Below are 22,459 nucleotides of genomic sequence, written 5' to 3' on the forward strand. Positions count from 1 at the left end.
CCTCCTCAAGTGTGAGAAAATAAATTTCTGTTTGTTAAAGTTACCTACTTGTGGTATTTCTGTTATAGCAGCACTAGATAACTAAGATAGGTATAGAGATTCAAATTCTTCCTCAACTCTTACCTCTGCACCATACACAACTGCCACATAAGTTCAATTCAGCACTTACCGAGCATCTTGTATGTTTAGGTACTATACTGGATAGGGAATATAAACAGGAATAAGACATCATCTTAATTCTGGAGAAGTTTATGGTATAATGGGAGAAAATGATAATTTCAATTCAAAGTGGTAAATACAGTGAGAGCATGGACAACACAGAACAGGCAATTTGCCTATCTCAGTATGGCTCAAGGAACGAGGAAAAGAATCCTAGAGGTAAAAATACCCTGAACTGAGTCTTGAAGGATAAGCATAAATTAATCTAGCAAGGAGACAAGAGAGTCTTCTAGACAGAGAAAACTACTTGAACTAAAATCAGGAGGTTCGGGGTTATGACAATCCTGGGCTGTATTTCAAAATAATTAGTGGGACTTTTAGAAAAACACAGATGCCAAGACTCTATCCCTGTAAATTCTGATTAAGTAAATCTGGGGGTGAGACTTGAGCACCTGTACTATTTTAAGCCCGTCTTAGGCTGGGCTCTCTAGAGAAGCAAAACCAGTAAAGCGTATAAATATATAGAGAGAGGGAGAGAGATTTATATCAAGGAAATGGCTTACGCGGTTGTAGAGGCTATAATGTTCCAAGTCCATGGGTCAGGAAAGAGGCTTCTTCTGATTCACGTAACCACAGGGGCTTGCGAACCCAGTATCGCCAGCAAGGCTGTTGCTCACACATATGAAGACTGACGAATTCCAAGGTCGGCAGGCAATACTGCAGGTAAGCTGCTGGCTCAAGCCCCAAGAACCGGAGGTCAGATGAACAGGAGCCAGCTATAGGATCCAGAACAAGCAAAAAAGCCCCCGAGCCCTGCCTGAATGTCCGCCCACACTTGATGCAGGCCACACGCCCAAGGACACTCCCCTTCAACTGACCGGCTACTCACAATAGATCCCATCATGGGGGTGATCACCTATCAAATCTCAACAGGGAAGTGATCACAACATTATATGACTGACAAAACACTCAGAATCGTGGCCCAGACAAGCCGACACACAAGCTTAACCATCACAGCTCCCTACAAGGGATTCTGATGCATAGCCAGGATGGCGGAACAATACTGTAAGGAAATGCAAGCAGTCTGATGATACTGTAACGTAAAATAAAAGGTGAAGAGGGGATGGTGGGACTGAAGTGTGCATATGGACTGGATTATGGAGGACTTTTTTTTGCCATACTAATTTAGCCTATAAGGAAAAGGGTACAACTTTTATTTTTTGTACTTCAGATGAAGGTTTACAGAACAAACTAGATTCTCATTAAACAATTACTACACATATTGTTTGCGACATTGGTTACCAACCTCACAACATGTCAACACTCTCCCTTCTCAACCTTAGGTTCCCTATTATCAGCTTTCCTGTCCCCTCCTGCCTTCTAGTCCTTGCTCCTGGGCTGGTGTGCCCCTTTAGTCTCATTTTATTTTATGGCCCTGTCTAATCTTTGGCTGAAGGGTGAACCTCAGGAGCAACTTCATTACTGAGCTAAAGGCCAGTAAGTTTGGTCTTTTTTTGTAAGTTAGAATTTTGTTCTACATTTTTTTCTAGCTCTGTCCAGGACCTTCCACTGTGATCTCCGTCACAGCAGTCAATGGTGGTAGCCAGGCACCATCCAGACGTGCTGGACTCAGTCTGGCGGAGGCAGCAGCAGTTGCGGTCCACGAGTCCCTTGGACAAATCCCTCCCTATGCCTTTGGTTTTCTTCACTCTAAAAGGGTACCACTTTTAAATGGAGAAAACATGGTCAGATCTGCACTTCAGGTAAGTCTTAAGAAGCAATGTAAAGAACAGAATTGAGTGGGAACACACTCAAAATAGGGGGAACACTTAGGAGGTATTGCAACAGTGGGCAAGAGATGATGAGAGCCTAATGATGAAGCAGTAGGGATGGAAAGAAAGTGATGGGTGTGAAATATTTAGAAGTAAAATTAGTGGGACTTGGTAACTAATTAAAGGAGCCACTAACGAAAGGCAGTAAAGAATCAGGGATGACTCCTAGGTTTCTCATGAGTAAAGTAGGTATATGACAGTACCATTAAATGAGATAGGGAATAAAAGAGGAGAAACCAGTTGAAGGCAGGGGAAGGGGACAGAGTTAATGAGTTCCATTTTGAACTTGCTGAGTTTGAAGTGCTACTGCAACACTGAAGTAGAAATGCTCAGCAAGTATTTCAATATATGAAACTAAAAGGCAAAGCAGTAGAGTCCTTCAAGCCAAACATAGCCTGTATATGTTTGATTTGGCTCACATTAAAAAAATTTTTTTTGTAAAGTCTCGTGGCCAACATTTAAAAATCAGGATATTTCACAGGAAAATCAAGATTTCCTATCAGATCTGGCACTACTGGGCCCTCATAGCAATAACTGGCTACAGCTAAGGTCCAGTGTTCTTCTTTAAACAGGGCATGCACTCCCCGATAAACCAGTTTCCAGGACTGTCTATTGTACAAATTCCAACCCACTTCATTCATTGATGTTAACTGCCTGGCACCTGAAGGCATCTGACTTCTTGACCTTTGGTATGACCCTGGTCTAAAAAACCCTAATCCCAAATCAGGATCATAGAAAAGATCAGGGCTAAAAAACTTGGCATCAAAATACGCTGTGCTTAAAACTGCAAGAATGGTAGGAGACACACAGTTTTGAAAGTTATCGACATAGGCTGAACCCTGGGGCAAAACAATATTTAATTTTACAGACTCTGAGCTTTATGATATTCCTATCAGCTCAAAAATGGCCATTACCAAACTCACATCTTAATTCGAAATTCACTTTCCTCATGTGTGTATACTGAATCTCTTCAATGAGATTGTTCATTCTTAACCATAACAACTGTGTTTTCTATTTATTTCCAGGTAATTTTTTTGAGAATTAAAATAGCATCTGCATATCTACATGCTCTATAAATGCAAGTTAAATCAAACGAAGTAATCTCCTATACCAAGAATGAGTTATGCTATGGAATTTGAAGAAACAAAAGGGAAGCCAGAAAAGGGTTAGAAACATACCCTAAAAGAGAAATGTAAAGGGATTAGTTTTACCCTGGAAGAGACAATGAGAAGGAAATTAGAGTGATCTAAGAACTACTTAAGGAGCTCTGGTGATGCAGTGATTAAATCACTCAGCTGCTAATCGAAAGGTTGGTGATTGGAACCCCCCAGCCACTCTGCAGAAGAAAGATGTGGCAGTCGGCTTCCATAAAGATTAACAACCCTGGAAACCCTATGGGGCAGTTCTATTTTGTCCTATAGGGTCTGTAAGTCAGAACTGACTCAATGGCAGTGGGTAAGAACAACTTATTAGGTACCATCTAAGGTATAGTCCTATGCCAAGGGTGGTATTGTAAGAATACAAAGGTGAACATGCTATAACCCTCAGCTTTGAAGAGCTCATAGGCTAGGTGATGTTAGGTGCAATCTAGTGGGTTCTGACTCATACAAAACACTGCCCAGTTCTGTGCATCCTCATAGTCGTAGCTATGCTTGAGCCCATTGTTGCAGCCACTGTGTCAATCCATCTCATTGAGGATCTTACTCTTTTTCACTGACCCTCTACCTTACCATGCATGATACCGTTCTCCAGGGAACAGTCCCTCCTAATAACATGTCCAAGATACATTAGACAAAGTCTCACCATCTTCACTTCTAAGGAGCATTCTGGCTGTACTTCTTCCAAGACAGATTTGTTCGTTCTTCTGGCAGTCAATGGTATATTTAGTATTCTTCGCCAACGCCATAATTCAAAGTCATCAATTATTTTTAGGTCTTCCTTATTCACTGTCCAGCTTTTACATACATGAGGCTATTGAAAATACCATGGCTTGGGTCAGGCACACCCTAGTCCTCAAAGTGACATCCTTGCTTTTTAACACTTTAAAGAGGTCTTTTGCAGCAGATTTGCCCAATGCAATACGTTGTTTGATTTCTTGACTGCTGCTTCCATGGGTGTTGATTGTTGATCCAAGTAAAATGAAATCCTTGACAACTTCAATCTTTTCTCCGTTTATCATGACGTTGCTTATTGGTCGAGTTGTGAGGATTTTTCTTTATGTTAAGGTGTAATCCATACCGAAGGCTGTGGTCTCTGATCTTCATCAGTAAGCGCTTCAAGTTCTCTTCACCTTCAACAAGCAAAGTTGTGTCATCTGTATAACGCAAGTTATTAATGAGTCTTCTTCCAATCCTGATGCCTCATTCTTCTTCATATAGTCCAGCTTCTCAGATTCTTTGCTCAGCATACAGACTGAATAAGTATGGTGAAAGGATACAATCCTGACACACACCTTTCCTGACTTTAAACCATGCAGTATCCCCTTGTTCTGTCTGAATGATTGCCTCTTGCCTCATGAGCACAATTAAGTGTTCTGGAACTCCTATTCTTCACAATGTTATCCATAATTTGTTATGAACCACACAGTCAAATGCCTTTGCATAGTCAATAAAACACAGGTAGACATCTATCTGGTATTCTCTGCTGTCAGCCAGGATCCATCTGACATCAGCAATGATACCCCTTGTTCCACGTTCTCTTCTGAATCCTGCTTGATGTTCTGGCAGTTCCCTGTCGATGTACTGCTACAGCCGCTTTTGAATGATCGTCAGCAAAATTTTACTTGCATGTGATATTAATGACATTGTTTGATAATTTCCGCATTCTGGTGGATCACCTTTCTTTGGAATAGGCATAAATATGGATCTCTTCCAGTCTGTTGGCCGGGTAGCTGTCTTCCAAATGTCTTGGCATAAATGAGTGGGCACTTCCAGTGTGCTGCATCCGCTTGTTGAAACATCTCAATTGGTATTCAGTCAATTCCTGAAGCCTTGTTTTTCGCCAGTGCCTTCAGTGCAGCTTGCACCTCTTCCTTCAGTACCATCAGTTCCTGATCATATGCTACCTCCTGAAATGGCTGAATGTAGACCAATTCTTTTTGGTACAGTTACTCTGTGTATTCCTGCCATCTTCTTTTGATGCTTTAATATTTTCCCCGTAGAATCCTTCAATACTGCAACTCGAAGCTTGAATTTTTTCTTCAATTCTTTCAGCTTGAGAAATAGAGCATGTTCTTCCCTTTTGGTTTTCTATCTCCAGCTCTTTGCACATGTCAGTATAATACTTTACTTTGTCTTCTCCAGCGGCCCTTTGAAATCTTCTGTTCAGCTCTTTTACTTCATCATTTCTTCTGTTAGCTTTGGCTAGGCTAGGTGTAGTACTATCAAATATATAGGTTAGATGAGGTTCTTTCTGAGATGATAGTTTTAATAAATGAGAAAATGTAACTTAAAAGAATAAGCATAAGGTAGCAAGAGAAAAGAAACACAACTCAATACTAATACCTGATAGTCAACAGAAATTAAATATTAATGGTGATGAAAAAATAAAAGAAAGTATATATTTGGCAAAAATAAACACATCTGCCTAATTATTGTTTAAATATAAATTCCAAAAGTTAAGACTATGTTTAAAGGTAAGTATACTATATGTGAAGGGCACCTGGTGGCACAATGGTTAAAGCGCTTGGCTGCCAACTGAAAAGTTGGCAGTTTGAACCCATTAGTGGCTATGTGGGAGAAAAGACTTGGCAATCTGCTCCTGTAGAGATTATAGCCTAGAAAACCCTATTTGGCAGTTCTACTCTGTGCTATAAGGTCACTATGAGTCAGAATCAACTCAACGGCACACAACAACAACATACTGTATGTATGAATTTATCTACTGACTTTCAATGAATTTTCAGATAAAAGTAAATGATGCTATAAAAACCACAGATGAATAGTTGCAAGTGTTGCTAAAGGCTACTGGACAGCTAGATGACCACTTATTCAACTACCGGAATAAAAGAGAGGAGAGTGTCAGTTCCTCCATCTATGCTATTTACCTTCACGAATACACAACTATAATATAATGGATGCTAGTTAGACCAGTGAGGTGAAGAGAAATGAAGTTACTAATAAAATTCCAAGTAAACATAAAACTTTTAAAGATCTAAGAAGTAAAAAAAAAAAAAAAAAAAGGAGTAAGAGACTAGATGGTCACTAAGAACCAAGGTATTAACAATACTACTGAAACAAATAGCCATACCAAACTAAACCAGTTGCCATCAAGTCAATTCCAACTCTTGGAGACCGCATGTGTGTCAGAACAGAACTGTGCTCCGTAAGGTCTTCAAAGGCTGATTTTTCAGAAGTAGATAGACAGACCTTTCTTCCAAGGCACCTCTGGGTGAACTCGAACCTCCAACCTTTCAGATAGCAGCTGCGTGTATTAACAGTTTGTACCACCGAGGGACTCTGAAACAAACAGAAAGCCCTAGAAATTTCTCAGAATAAAATCAGATCTTATTCAGAGTGAACATTGCTCCCTCTGGTGGTCACAAGAGGTTTTACTAGATGTGAGCAGAAATAGAGGTAGGAGGCAAAGGAAACTGCAGGAACTGTCGAGGTTAACCTTCATCTATATGTCAGACAAATAAATATTCAATTTACCACGACCACTTTTTTAAAAGAATTTAGAGTTTAGCTTTATGGAGGCTGTACTGTAGAATTACAGAAGCAGTCAAAAGTAGATACTTCTAGGGAATAGGACTGAGTGTATGGGAGTATGGGGCGTGGGTCTTTAAAGTTTTATTTTATACTCTTTCATACTGTTTAAATTTTTATGTACATATTCCTGTATTACTTTCGTTAAAATATTATTCACAGGGGCTGAGGGGAGGGAGGAACAGGGAGTTATTGTTTAATGGTCACTGAGTTTCTGTTTAGGGTGATGAAAAATTTTGGAAATAGATAGTGATGGTTGCACAGCATTGTAAAAGTAATTAATGTCACTGAATGGTACACTTAAAAATGGTTAAAATGCAAATTTTATGTTACATATGTTTTACTATAATAAAAAAATTTGAAGCAGTAAAAAATTATTAGCCCAAAGGACTAAAGGACCACATGAACTAGAAACTCTACAAGCCTGAGACCAGAAGAACTAGATGGTGCCTGGCTACCACCAACAACCACTCTGACAGGGATCACAACAGAGTGTCCTGGACAAAATGGGACAGAAATGTAGAGCACAATTCAAATTCATGAAAAAAGAGCAGACTTACTGGTCTAACAGAGACTGGAGGGACCCCTGAGAGTATGCCCCCAGACACCCTACTAAGTCAGAACTAAAACCATTCCCGAAGCCCACTTTTCAGATGAAGATTAGACAGCCCTATAAAACAAAAAATAACCATGAGGAACACGTTTCTTAGTTCAATCCAATGTATGAGACCAAATGGGCAAGTCCTGTCCAAAAGCAAGACAAAAAGGTAGAAAGGGACAAGAACTGGACAAACGGACACAGGGAACTCGGGGTGGGAAGGGAGGGTGTGCTGTCACATTGTGGATTGTGGGCATTGCAACCAATGTCACAAAACAATATGTATATAAATTTGTGAATGAGAAATTAACTTGAGTTGTAAATTTTCACCTAAATCACAATTTTATATATATATATGTATACATATATACACTTTATTAGAGCCCTGGTGGTGCAGTGGTTAAGAACTCGGCTGCTAACCAAAAGTTTGACAGTTCGAATCCACCAGCTGCTCCTTGGAAATCCTACGGGGCAGTTCTACCCCGTCCTATAGGGTTGCTATGAGTCAGAATCGACCTGATGGCAATGGGTATATATTATTTATTGGATGAAGTAGAGAGGAATACCTGTATCTTTTTACAAGATTTACAGTTAATGAGTGTATTTCTCTTTTTATTTAGAATAAAAGCTGTATTCTTAACAATAATCTATAAGACCTCCGTGTGCCCCACCCTATCTCATTTCCTACTTCTTTGCCCCTTATTCCCACACACTCATTCAGTCCTCCCTGGGATTTCCAGAGCACACCAGACATGATACTGCCTACAAGACTTGCACTGGATGTTTATTCTACCCAGAATGTTCTTCCCCCAAATAACTGTATGGCTTACTCCTTCACTTCCTACAAATCTATGCTCAACGTCACCTTTCACTGAGTGTTCCTTGACCATCTTATTTAAAATTGTATTATCTCCTGTATTCCCTATTCCTCCCCCTCCCTTCCACTTTCTCTCCATTTACCACCTTCTAGGGTTATGATGGGGCCCTGGTGGCACAGTGGTTAACAGCTTGGCTGCTAACCAAAAGGTCGGCAGCTTAAATCCACCAGCCACTCCTTGGAAACCCTATGGGGCAGTACTACTCTGTCCTGCAGGGTCACTATGAGTCAGACTCGACTTAACGGCAACAGGTTTGGTTTGGTTTGGTTTTAGGGTTGCGATGGAGCCCTCGTGGTGCAGTGGTTAAAGCTTGGCTGCTAATCAAAAGGTCAGCAGTTCGAATCCACCAGCCATTCCTTGGAAACCCCATGGGGCAGTTCTACTCTATCCTATAAAGCCGCTAAGAGTTGGAATCGACTTGACGGCAATGGGTTTGGTTTTTTGGAACATACTATACTAAAGAAGATCCCTGTGTGGCATAATTGTCTGTATTCAACTGCTATCATAAGGTTGGTGGTTTGAACCCACCCAACAGCTTCATGGAAGAAAGGCCTGGAGATCTGCTTCCATAAAGATTACAACCAAGAAAACCCTATGAAGCAGTTCCACTCTGTAACACATGGAGTCGCCATGACTTGGAATCAACTAAACAGCAACGGATTTGGTTTTGGTTTAATTGCTATAGTATCTATTTATTCATTTTACTATTTATCCTCACCAGTCTGTAAGCTCCCTAAGAGCAGGAATTTATCTGCTTTGCACACTCCTGTATCCCCAGCCCCTAGAGCTGTAGCTTGCATACAATAAGTGTACAATTAATGTTTGGAATAAACGGCTGACTAATATCAACAATACTTTAGCAGATAACAGAAAAAAGGACAAAATATCCCATTTTATATTTGATTCAACATGAAACAGTAATATATTACAGATTAGGATAAAATTTTAATTACATATACAAAGTACATGATATTAGTCTTCTAATCAGTGAGATTTAAAGAGAGAATATTAATGTACTATAAGCAATAAGAAGGACCAATAGATATCAAAGAAGCTCAAATTTAATCATTCTGCTATTGACACTCAAAAGCCTTTGTAAAGGACTCAAAACAAATAGTACTCATCATACTGGTCACCCTGAAACAAGAATCTTCTCAAAAGAGCTATGGAAAATATCAGTTACTAGCTAGGAATTCTGGAAGAACATCTAATTCTTTAATCTGGAAAATGTCCTCTTCTAGAACTGTTAATATATTTATTAGACTGTAAAAACACTTCTTTTGACCAGAGTGAAAAATACAGTTTAGTGGTCCTGTTTTATATGTCATGTTATCTAAGCCCACGGATGTAGACGTAAGGCAGCCACTTTAGAACAAGGTTATCACAGTTCAGGGCATTCACATTAAAAAAATCTTAACCTCCCAAGTGAGTCAATTAGGTAACAAATACAAGGTGACTGGGATATAATTATTCTCCGGTTTCACCGAAGTGTTTAGAAAACTGCCTTGCATATTTGTCAAAACCCATCAAATTATACACTTGAGATTTGTGCTTATCATTGTATATAAATTTTACCTCAAAAAAAAAACAAAAAACCATAAACAAATAATGAACTTTAGTTAGTAAGTTTCCTTTTCTAAGTGGTATAGGTTAGAATTCTGAAACTACTTTCTGTGTATTCTGGGCTTGAGAAAATGAATAAATATACTGAGGATACTGGGAGGCAGGTTTCTGCTGGAAAAAAAAGTACAAATATAGAAAGAGGAAAGGCTAAAGTGTACCCTGTAGTGTTACGCTGGAATTAGAGGTATCAGTACGAACTTGTGGTTTTTAATATATAAATACAGATAGAGGATATATATGCGTGAGGGAGTTATACAGATGTATATATACATATGTGTGCATATATACATATATATACATACACACATACATATATATATATTTGTTGTTGCTAGTTGCATGGAGTACTACAGGCCAGTATCTCTTATGAATATAGGTACAAAAATCCTCAACAAAATACTAGCAAACAGAATCCAATAGCATATTAATAGTTGTACACCATGACGAAGTGGGATTTATTTCAGGAATGCAGGGATTGTTCAATATTAGAAAATCAATCAACATAATACACCACATCAACAGAACAAAGGAACAGAACCAAATGATGATCTCTATAAACACCTGCTGCTGTCAAGTTGATTCTGATTCATAGCGACCCTATACGATAAAGTAGAATCACATAGGTTTTCCAAGGAGTGGCTGGTGGACTTGAACTGCTGACAATTTGGTTAGCAGCCAAGTTCTTAACCACTCTGCCACCAGGGCTCTGATCATCTCTATGGATGCAGAAAAAGCGTTTGATAAAATCCAACATCCTTTCTTGATGAAAACTCTAAAGATGACTGGAAAAGAAGGGAAATTCTTCAATAAGATTCAGGGCATATAAAAAAGCTAACATTATCCTTAATGGAGAAAGACAGAGAGCTTTCCCCTTGAAACCGGGAACAAGACAAGGGTGCCCACCCTCACCACTTCTATTCAATATTGTATTAAAAGTCCTAGCAAGAGAAATAAGACAATAAAAAGAAATACAAGACTAGAAAAGAAGACGTAAAATTCTCTCTATTCACAGATGATATGATCCTAGATACAGAAAATCCCAAACAGTCCACAAGAAAACTTCTAGAGCTAATAGAGGAATTCAGCAAAGTTGCCGGGTACAAGGTCGACAAACAAAAATCAGTTGGCTTTCTATACACAAGCAATGAGAAATATGAAAGGGAAATTAGGGAAACAATTCCATTTACAATAGCATCTAAGAGAATAAAATACCTACGAATAAGTCTAACCGGGGACATGAAGGATTTATACAAAGAAAACTATAAAACATTGCTGAATGAGGTTAAAGAAGACTTAAATAAACGGAAAGATGTTCCATGTTCAAGGATTGGAAGACTTAATATTGTTAAGACGTCAATACTACCCAAAGTGATCTACAGATTCAGTGCAATCCTGATCAAAATTCCAACAGTATTCTTTACAGAAAAACAAATCCTCTACTTTATATGGAGTGGCAAGAGGCTCTGAATAGCTAAAATAATACTGAAAGAGAAGAACAAAGTAGGAGGGCTCACACTTCCTGATTTTAAAACCTACTATACAGCTACAGTAATCAAAACAGCCTGGTACCGGTATACCAACAGACACGTAAACCAATGGAAGAGAATTGAGAGTCCAGAAATAAACCCACACATCTATGGTCAACTGATTTTTTACAAAGGTGCTAAGTCCATTTGATGGAAAAAGAAGAGTCTCTTCAATAAATGGTGCTAGGAAAATTGAATTTCCACGTGCAGAAAAATGAAACAGGATCCATACCGCACACCATACACAAAAACAAATTCAAAATGGATTAAAGACCTAAATGTGCAAACTGAAACCATGAAATTCTTAGAAGAACAAGCAGAGGCAACGCTGTCAGGCCTAGCTCTCAACAATGGATTATCTAATATAGTAACAAAAGCACAAACAGCAAAAGACAAAATAAATAAATTGGACCTCATAAAAATTAAAAGCTTTTGTTGATCAAAAGACTTTACCAAAAAAGTGAAAAGACAAGCTACCAACTGGGAGAATATCTTCAGAAACCATATATCTGACAAGAATCTAATAACCAAAATATATATGAAACTTCGACAACTTAACAACAAAAAGATAAATAACCCAAGCGTAAAATGGGCAAAGGACTTGAATAGACATTTCACCAAACAAGACATTCACATGGCCACCAAACACATGAAAAGATGCTCAGCGTCATTAGCCATCAGAGAGATGCAAATCAAAACCACAATGAGATACCATTTCACTCCCACTAGGATGGCTAAGATTTAAAAAAACAGAAAATAACAAATGTTGGTGAAGATATGGGGAAACTGGAACCCTTATCCATTGCTGGTGGGAATGCAAAATGGTACAGTTGTTCTGGAAAACAGTGTGGCAGTTCCTCAAAAACTAAAAATTGAACTACCATATGACCCAGCAACTCCACTCCTAGGTATATGCTCAAAAGACTCGAAAGCAGAGACTCAAAAAGAGACTTGTACACCAATGTTCACTGTACCGCTATTCACAATAGCCAAAAGGTGGAAACAACCTAAATGCCCCTCAATAGATGAATGGATAAACAACATGTGGTACATACATACAATGGAATACTGCTCAGTCAGTAGGATAAATGAAGTCTTGATACATGCTATACCATTGATGGAGCTTGAAGATATGCTGAACAAAATAAACCAATCACAAATCGACAAATATTGTATAACCTCACTTATATAAAAGACAAGAATAGGCAAGTATATAGAGACCAAATTTTATCAGTGGTTACCAGGGGTGGGATGGAGGAGGAAAATGGGGTTTAAGAGCGATGGAAAAATTGCATTGATTAAGGTTAGAGTTGCAGAGCCGATTATTGTAACTGCAGTCAATAACTTGTACACCTATAAAACGTTGAATTGGCAAAATTGTAGAATAGATATATTGACAACAATGACAAAAAAAAGAATTAGCTGCTTGTGTACAACTAAACACCTCATGGGATTTGGTTTCTTGGTTTGGAGGTTTAGGGTCATGGTTTCATGGGACATCCCAGTTAACTGGCCTAATAATGTGTTTAGTGCTTCTGTTCTACCTCCTAGTTTGTTGTGCAGAGCCTAGGGTCTTAAAAGCTTGCAAGCAACCATCCAAGGCACGATAACTGGTCTCTATTCACCTGGAACAACAGAGGAAGAAGGAGAGTCAGGAATAAGAGGAGGATATGGAATGTGTGGTTAATTGCCTCTGTGAGCAACTGCCTCCTTTGCCATGAGACCAGAGGAAATGGATGCTGCCTGGCTACCATTACTGACCATTTTGATCAAAGATTCTATAGAAGAATCCTGATCAAAAGGGGGAAAATTTAGAACAGAATTTCAAATTGCCACAGACTCCAGACTTTCTGAAGCCCTGGAGGGTGGCTGAATCCCTAAAGCTATTGCCCTGAGATAATCTGTAAACCTTAAACCAAAAATATCCCCTGAAGTCATCTTAAAACCAAACAGTAGTTTAGCTTAACTAGTAAAAAAGGTCTGCCTTGAGCATTATGCTCTTTTAAAAGCTATCTATATGGGATCAAATTGACAACAGCAACTTTAAAGAACCTAAGGAGGCAATGAGTTTATGTTAATGAGGGAGGAACAACTCACAAAAGGAGGGTGAGAATGGTTGCACAACCTGAAGAATATAAACAATGTCACTAAATTGTACACGCAGAAACTGCTGAATTGGTGTATGTTTTGCTGTGTATTCTCAACAACAGCAAAATAAATAAAATTTAGGAAAAAAATTTTTTAATAAAACAGCAACTTTACCTTTTAAAAATTCTTTCTATATGCTTTTAAAGGTTCTCCAATAAATTTACCAAGAAAAATAGGGTATATTTAAATGAACAATATCCAATGCCTCCAAAGTCCACAGTAATCTCTCCTTCCACTGGACTCCCTAGCACTTGTGTTATTATCTAATACTATTATAATATTTTTAATATGTTTAACCTTCTCTAGCCTTCTTTAAGCTACACAGGAACAGAAAGCATGTCTTATTCATCTTTTATCCCTATCAACAAGCATTGTGTACTTGCACACAAGGTACTCATTTAAAAAAAAAAAATTCGAGAAACTTTCCTTTTCCCAAGATAACAATGATGATCTCCAGTTAAACTCATTCAAATTCTGAAATGAATTGAGTTTTTACATAATTGGAAATTATTATTTTTTAATAACTCAATACAATTCAGAGAAATTCTCAGAGTTAGTAGTTAATTATGCTAATATTTAAGCAATAGTATTTTTAGATAGGTAAATATTGCCATTAATTTTATAATTTTTTGAATTGAAAAAAAAAAAACTTTGGAAATGTCACTTATGCCTAAGTTTAGTTTTAAAAATGTGAAAGGAAGATGGTATGTTTTTAGAAAGTATCATTTACAATCATCAAGTCTTACCTGAGGATTCCAACCTGGATCTAATTTTTTAACTACTGCGATATACTCCTGCATTGCTTGGCTGGGGCTTGAATCACCAAGTGCTTTCCATGCTTCCCTACGGTACAGAATATCCAAAATAATCGGTCATTAACTATGTAACTAACATAAACAGCATATTTTTTATTAAGAAAAATAACTTACATACAGATTTTAAGGGTTTGGGGATCTTGAGATAATAAGCCATAGATGAGTAGCCCTTTCTTTTTGCAGTCCATAACAGTTTTTCAACCTCTTCCCCTTATAGCCCTACCTAATGAGGCTTTTAGACATTTTTTTCTAATCATCCTCCTTTATGATATTTTAATAACACAGATATACTACGTATTTATTAAATCTGAAGGACTATAAACCACTGTCCATCACCCATCCATCAGATGGTCATTCTATGATGGCTTGCATGTTGCTGTGATGCTGGAAGCTATGCAACCAGCATTTCAAAAACCTGGTGGACAGGTTTCAGTGGAGCTTCCAGACTAAGACTAAGAAGAAAGGTCTGGTGCTCTACTTTCAAAAATTAGCCAATGAAAACGTTATGGATCACAACAGAATACTGTCTGACTAGCTTTCTTTGGGCACGGCATCAGGAGGGATCAACTGCTAGTGGAGGACATCGTGTTTGGTGAAGTAGAGGGCCAGTGAGGGTGAGGGAGACCCTTGGTGAGATGGACTGGCACAACAGCCACAACAATGGACTAGAACATGCAGGTGATCATGAGAATGATACAGGACCAGGCAATGTTTTTTTATTCTCTTGTACATAAGGTCATCATGAGTAGTAAACTCGGTAACAGCTATCTACCTACCTACCTACCCATCTATAAACTATTTTAGTATCTAAGAATTTATTACTCTCCTCCCTAAAACCCAATTTTCACCTTGTTGAGAATGCATGGTCTATAAACCAACAGAGGCAGTTCTCATCTTATGAATTACTACCTGTGCTTACAGCATCAGTAGTCCCTGGGTGGTGTCAAAAGTTAAGTGCTCGACTAAGAGCTGAAAGCAGTTCAAACCTACCCAGAGATGCCTTGGAAGACAGGCCTAGCGATCTGCATCCAAAAGGCCAGTCTTGAAAACCTTATGGAACAGTTCTACTCTGCACACATCGGGCTGCCATGACTCAGAATCAACTTGACAGCAACTAACAACAATGGCATCAGTAGTTCAGAAACTAATCATCATACAAAATATTCCTCGGGAAAATACTTCAAGATTTCTTACCTGAGGTGCAAGAAAGACACCTTCCCCTTCTGCGTTATCTCATCTAAAAGCTACAAGTAGTAAATCCTGAGGCCTCAGCCAGGGACTTCAAAAGTGAGGGGTGGTAAGGGCAGAGATAAGAATACTAACGAGTAAAATGGTGGGGACTTCCTACAGTATAAATACCAAGAGTAATGTTTTAGTCCTAAGCCTCCTTCTAGGTCATACCTTTCTGTTTTTCTACAAGCTGTTAGGATAGACCTCCTTGGTTCTTCCCTGCCAATTGTTTCTACTTTCAACCAGGGTTTCTCTATTTCCCTAATTCACCATAAAACAGAATTCAGTCCCATAGTTTTTTCCGTTTGTTCACTACCTTTCTGTTCCTATGATGAATATGACATCCTTTCCGAGGTTTTCTAAACTTATTTTTACTAACTCTCTTGAGAGTTACTTTTATACATTGTAATACTTTACGTATATTTTATACACACGTGCTGATACATATGAATATTTTATATATATATATATATAATATATCGTATTCAGGAAACATAAAATAAATATCATCTAATATACAGACCATATTCAAATTTCAGTATTATTGTCCCAATAATGTCCTTTATAGCCTTCTTCCCCTAGACCATAAACCAGACAAGATGCACACAAAGCACTGAGTTTCATGTATCGTTAGCCTTTCTTTTTCCATGACGTTGACGTTTTTTAAAACTGTTTTTAACAAATATCCCTCAATTTGGATTTGTGATTGTTTCCTCACGTATATACTGCTCTTGCCAAAAATGGTTCATCACGATTAAAATGAGGTTAAATATTTTGGTAAAAGCAATATGCATATATATGATATGTCCTTTACGATGCATCACATCGGGGACACATGACATCAGTTTGCCCCATCATCAATGATAAGACTGACGACTTGGTAAAAAGCAGTATCTCAAAGATACCGCCTTTGTAATTAGTAAGTAAACTGTGTATCAGACTGTATAAATATTGTTCTCCAATAGTTTTTCATCTAATGGTTTTAGCATCCATTGATGATTCTTACCTGAATTAATTATTACTATGGTGGTTGTGGAGCCCTGGTGGCGAAGTAATTATGAGCTCAGGCTGCTAACCAAAAGGCTGGCAGTTCAAATCCACCAGTTGCTCCTTGGAAACCCTATAGGGCAATTCTACTCTATCCTATACGGTTGCTATGAGTCGGAATCGACTCCACGGCACACAACAACAACATGGTGGCTGTAAAATTTAAACTTCTTTTAATTGCTAAAAACAATGGAGAAACAAGCAACACATAGGAAAAAATAATGGAGAAGCTCTAAAATTTCATAAATTAAAACAAAACTCCTCATAAATGTTACATCAGGTATTCTTTAGAACAGCAATAAAGTGTCGGAGAACTGTTTGTTATCATCAACAAAGAAAGCTTGCACCAAAATGTAAATCAAAGCACTGCTTCCTTCACTGAGAAAGTCTTATACAAAAAAAGTCAGCTGAACTAAACTTAGTGATATAATTCTAGTTCAACTTCTGTGTCTCCTTACAGATGGGTAACAATTTGCAGACAGGCAATTTGTCCAGAGGACCAAACTCTGAGCAGCATTACTTAGAATGTAAAGTTGGAAACCATCCTTCTCAGCACTTCCTCTCTTGACAGCCACATTTCATCTTTGTTTGTTTTTTTAACCCTACCCTCTATACTTATTTTAATTCCGGGGCTGAGGTTCCAAAGTCCTCCTTTCTATAACAAAGGTTCCCAATTGTATGCAATTCTCTTTTTTAATGTAGACAAGGCATGAGAAGATAAGGCCTCATAAATGTTAAGAAGAAGCATTTAAATTAGAAAAAAATGTATATATATAGAGGTACAATCCTTTATTACATATTCAGAGTAAGAATCAGTATCTGTTGTTTTCTCCTCCTTCCAAAAATCCCTTCAAAGAGGAGAGGTGGTGACCCATTAGGGGCAGTACGATAGGAAAGGAAAACCTCAAGCAGTAGCTCTCTAAGAAGCTATTCATATGTAAAGAATGTATGTCTGTTGTGAACATCGTGGCATAAGAATCCCTTAAGAGATTTAGCTAAAATCGGATTCTTTTAATCTCTCTCCCAATTGCCTGTCATTAATACAGTCTATAGCAGAGAGAGATTAATATAAAAATAATTCTTTAATCTGCTCACTACTTTCTAATTCCTAAACACCTAAATCATTTCCAACAACCTTATTATAGATACCAAGAATTTCTTACCATTTTTGCTTTCCTTCAAAATCAAAGAAGCTTGGTTTAGGAGTATTGCAATTTCCAACTTTGACCTAAATGAGGGGGGGAAGAATTCAAGAACTTATTTTTCAGAGAAATGCCTGAGAAGCTTTTTATTTTCAAGGTTATTATGTATATTTAGTAACTACAGTTTAGAAAATACTTACATCAATATAGAATAACAAAATTTAAGTCTCTGCAAAAGCAAACTTAAAAAAAAATTTTAATACACGCTTTGGCTTGCTCATAAAACAACTGTTACCTAATACTGTAATAAAGAAAAAATACAGGTGACATATAGTTGCATTCCTAAATTAGTAGACAAACTATATATATAAAACAAATTAGAGATGTAGATTATATAATCCTTATTACCATTTATAATACAGAAGAATTTTTAAACAAGCAATTAAAGTTCGGTTATAAGAATTCATAATATTGTTTACTGATTCTTATAACACTATCAGCATTTCAACTCTCCTAAATTCCAGGATAAAGTGCACTAATGCTTAGTATAAAACTCATCAATATAAGTTTAGATGCCAAAAGCCATGCAAAATCAATTTGAAGCATTTCTCAACAATATAAATTTTATCTATTCCACAATAATCCTCTCTTGTTTATGGTCAATATCTATTTATAATCCTCAAATGACATCTGTAGCTCAACTATAGGGTAATTGTTCTTACTGTGAATAAGCATAAACGAAATTCACGAAAGTACAAATTTACTATATAGCCCCTGAGTCCCTTTGCTGCAAGTAATCTCACAGCACTTAGACTATATACCTCTTATGAAACTTGTCACTTTCTACTTTGTGCTGGAAAGTTTTGTGTAAAGTCTCACCTTTCCATTAGAACAGTGCTTCTAAGGAGCTGTTTTTAACTCATCCATAGCACCTAATACAATGTCTAACTTAAGGTAATAAAAATGTTTGTTGACTGAGAAAGAATGGAGGAACCGCTGACACTATGGCCATTAGACACCCTTATAACTTGGAACTGAGGCTACTCTCCAGTGATCACCTTTCAGCCGAATAATAGACAGGCCTATAAAATAAACAATAACACCCATGAGGAAAGTGCGCCTTAGAACAATCATCTATGTGAGACCAAATGGACAACACTGGCCCAAAATCAAAGATGAGAAGGCAGGAAGGGGCAGGAAAACCGGACAAATGGAAATGGGGAACTCAGGGTGGTAATGGGGAGAGTGCTGACATGCTGTGGGGATGGCAACAAATGTCATGGAACAATTGGTATAAAAATTATTGAATGGGAAACTAATTTGCTCTGGAAATCTTCATCTAAAGCACAATAAATAAATAAATGCTTGTTGAATATAGAATGACTATATTAGACATGTGTTCAAAAAAATACCTATTTTCACTCATCCTAAATGCTATAATCTGATCTGCTTTACTACTTGGGGACCTTCCCATTACCTCCTATTACTGTTACACACTTGAATTTTGCTAAAGTCAAATTGATCCCTTTCCCCAACAGACTGATCTACTTACTGCCTTAGGGATTTTTAGTTCTATGTTTTGCGCCTGTTATTTCCCTCACCTGAAATGCCTTCTCTTAACTTTTCATAATGTTACAACCTCCTTCAAGTCTCACTCAGGGCTCAGATCCTAAGAACCAGTGATCTCACTCATCTCTGAATTCATAACAATTATCATTTCTATCATCTGCTTAGCAATTAATCACATGGCCTTCTGGCTGTTATTAAAATGTACACTTCACAGGAGGAGCCCTGCTATGTGAGACAGAAAGAAAAAAGGGTAAGAGAGAAGGAGCTGCATTTCTTGAACAGTCACTATGGACCAAAAGCTTCACATACATTATCTCAAATGGGCCCCACTTTTCTCCTGTGAGGTGTGCCACTATACACTCATTTTATACATGAGGATAGAGAAGCTCAGGACAGTTTTCTCAGTCCACACAGCAGAAGTAGTAGAATCAGGATGTGAATCCAGAACAATATGACTGCAAAGCCCAATATTCCTTTATTATACCACTCTGCCTTATACGCTATAAAGAATCTGAAATCACTTGAACTACTGGACTGTTAGAAACTTGAAATGAGATAAACTATGCAAATATAAAACCAAAAACCAAACCCATTGCCGTCGAGTCGATTCCGACTTATAGCAACCCTACAGGACAGAACAGAACTGCCCCATAGAGTTTCCAAGGAGTGCCTAGTGGATTTGAACTGACGACCCTTTGGTTAGCAGCCATAGCACTTAACCATTACGCCATCAGGGTTTCCTGCAAATATAAAGCATCATAAAAATAGCAGTTATTACTATTTTTATTTTTTATCCAGACATCAGCCAATGGCAGAAACAAATACCAATATCTGTTGTCCATTTCTCCTATATTAATAGAATTTTCTGCTGGACACATGGCCATCTGGATAAATGTTACTTGTGGCCATACAAGGACACCCTGTTGGCACAGTGGTTAAGCGCTTGGCTGCTAACGGAAAGGTCAGCAGTTCGAACTTACCAGCTGCTCTGCAGCGAGAGAAAATGTGGCAGTCTGCTTCTGTAAAGATTTACAGCTTTGGAAACCCTATGTGGCAGTTCTACTCTGACCTACAGGGTGGCTATGAGTTGGAATCGACTCGACAGCAATGGGTTGGGTAGCTATGCAACTTCTGCCTAGGTTCTGGGGATTGGATATGTGTGTAAATGATATAAATACATTCCTTTAAAAAAAAACAAAAAACAACTTAATGACAAGGATACTTATATCAGCTCCAAAATTCTAGTTGTACGATTAAACAGGGAGAGATAAAGCCTTCAGTTTATTCTCTCAAGTGTCCTTTCAGTCACCAATATTCCACGAAGAGCTAACTCCATTAGGAACAGCTAATAGTTAATGCTGACCTCTTGCATGTGAAAATAAAAGCAATGAACTATTTACACTTAAAAAAAAAAAAAAAAGGGGAGACTTGTCTTCTGCTATCCTTTGCCCTGACTAGAACATGCGTGTGGTGATAGTGAGCCACCCTTGGCCATGGAAAAACGACCCTAGAGCAGTGCTTCTCAAAACTTTTTAGTCTCATGATCCCTTAATACTTTTAGAAATTGAAGACCCCAAAGAGCTTTTGTTTATGTGGGTCATATCTATCAATATTTACCATATTAGAAATTAAAATGGAGACATTTAAAAAATATGTATTAATTCATCTAAAAATAAGCCTGTTACATATTACCATAATTCACAAAATTTTATGAAAAAACAACTATATATTCTAAAATTTAAAAAACTGAGTGAGAAAAGTGGCACTGTTTTACATTTTGTAAATTTCTTTAATGTCTGGCTCAATAGAAGGGAGCTGAATTCTCATGTATACTTCTGCATTCAATCTGTTGCAATATGCTGTTTTGGTAAAGCATATTAAGAAAATTTGACTTCACACAGATATGTTATTAGGAGAAGGAATATTTTAACCGGCTTTTCAGATACAGTTTGATTCTTTGATACTATGCCAAAACTTGAGGGTTGGTTACAATGTGGAATCTGAAATCACATCAATGAATTTTTCATGATCTGTTACATTAAAGTCCATTGGCCTGACTTGCACTTTGAATGGATCTGTTACCCACGCCTGACTCTGCAACACCAGGCACTGGTCATCTGGAAAATATTGGTTCACGAAGTTATCCAGAGCTTCCAAATGACGATAAATTTCATTATACAACAGCAAAAGTTCACATTTATTAATATCACCACTGATGTCATCGAAAAAAGTTTTGAAGTATTGAGAAGCTGTCAAGCTCATGGATACAGATTTTCCAAACTTCCAATTTTTGTTTGAAAGCTCAAATTTTACCACTGACAACAAATACTATTACATAGCTGTTTCCCTTGAAGAGACAGGCTTCAACAAAACGTCTGCCAAACACCCAAATGTGAATAAGCACAGTTTATCTGTGAGATTTCTCTTAAGTAAAAATGATGTTCCATGAAAAAAAGCAGATAATTAAGGTTGCAACTCAAAAATTACACTAGTGCTTTTTCTCAAAATAGCCAACATAATGCAGAAGTGCTTTATGTGTACCTCCCATTGCTTTACACATAATATTAAAAAGACTTGTATTCAAGGGTTAGTATTCAATAAAAATCAATAATTTTCACTGCTTCATCAAAGACATTTTTAAGTGAAACTGGCTTTTTCTTTTAACTGAGTGCATTAGTTAAAAAAAAAAAAAAATACAACCACTAGTATACTTTGCTGCCACTATCTTGAGTCATGCTAAGACACCAGCAGTTTTATCCACCATGACAGCATAGAAAAAAGGCAAATAACTTCTATTATTATAAAAATAGCTTTGACCTTGTAGGTCCCCTGAGAGAGCCTCAGGGCTTCTCAGGGTTCCGTGGACCACAATTTGAGAACTGCTGCCTAAAGGGAGATGGCTGAGCACAAGATAGAATAGGCCTAGGTCCCTGGATGATCTCAAGAAGCAGACCCTAGATCACCTACCTTCAGACCATTATACGAGATGAAAATACAAGTTCAACAACTGACCAACAACTAACCCTGTGTGCTAACTGACACACAAACTTTTCGAATTCCCAAATTCAATGAATAAATAAATAGTTCTGGACCCGGAAAAGACTGGGAAAATAAAATTACAAGATTTTAGGACGTCATGACTGGCAGTTTCCCAATCATTAGATAATGAATCATAACCTATGAAGC

The 22,459-nt window shown here is 37.6% G+C and overlaps 1 protein-coding gene across 3 annotated transcripts in view; it reads right to left on the reverse strand.

The window, feature by feature from the left end:
• The window catches only part of ACBD6 (acyl-CoA binding domain containing 6), a 239,069-nt gene that overhangs the window by 213,719 nt on the left and 2,891 nt on the right, over positions 1–22,459 (reverse strand). For all 3 annotated transcript variants that reach the window (XM_004372879.3, XM_023728087.1, XM_023728086.1), the window contains exons 2-3: positions 17,726–17,790; positions 14,217–14,313 (exon numbers count right to left, since the gene is read on the reverse strand). In XM_004372879.3, coding sequence (XP_004372936.1) covers positions 14,217–14,313; positions 17,726–17,790 — 162 coding nt within the window. The remainder of the gene's footprint in view (positions 1–14,216; positions 14,314–17,725; positions 17,791–22,459) is intronic.

The sequence above is a fragment of the Trichechus manatus genome, unplaced genomic scaffold (assembly GCF_000243295.1).
Source record: "Trichechus manatus latirostris isolate Lorelei unplaced genomic scaffold, TriManLat1.0 scaffold00021, whole genome shotgun sequence".
NCBI classification, from domain to species: Eukaryota; Metazoa; Chordata; class Mammalia; order Sirenia; family Trichechidae; genus Trichechus; species Trichechus manatus.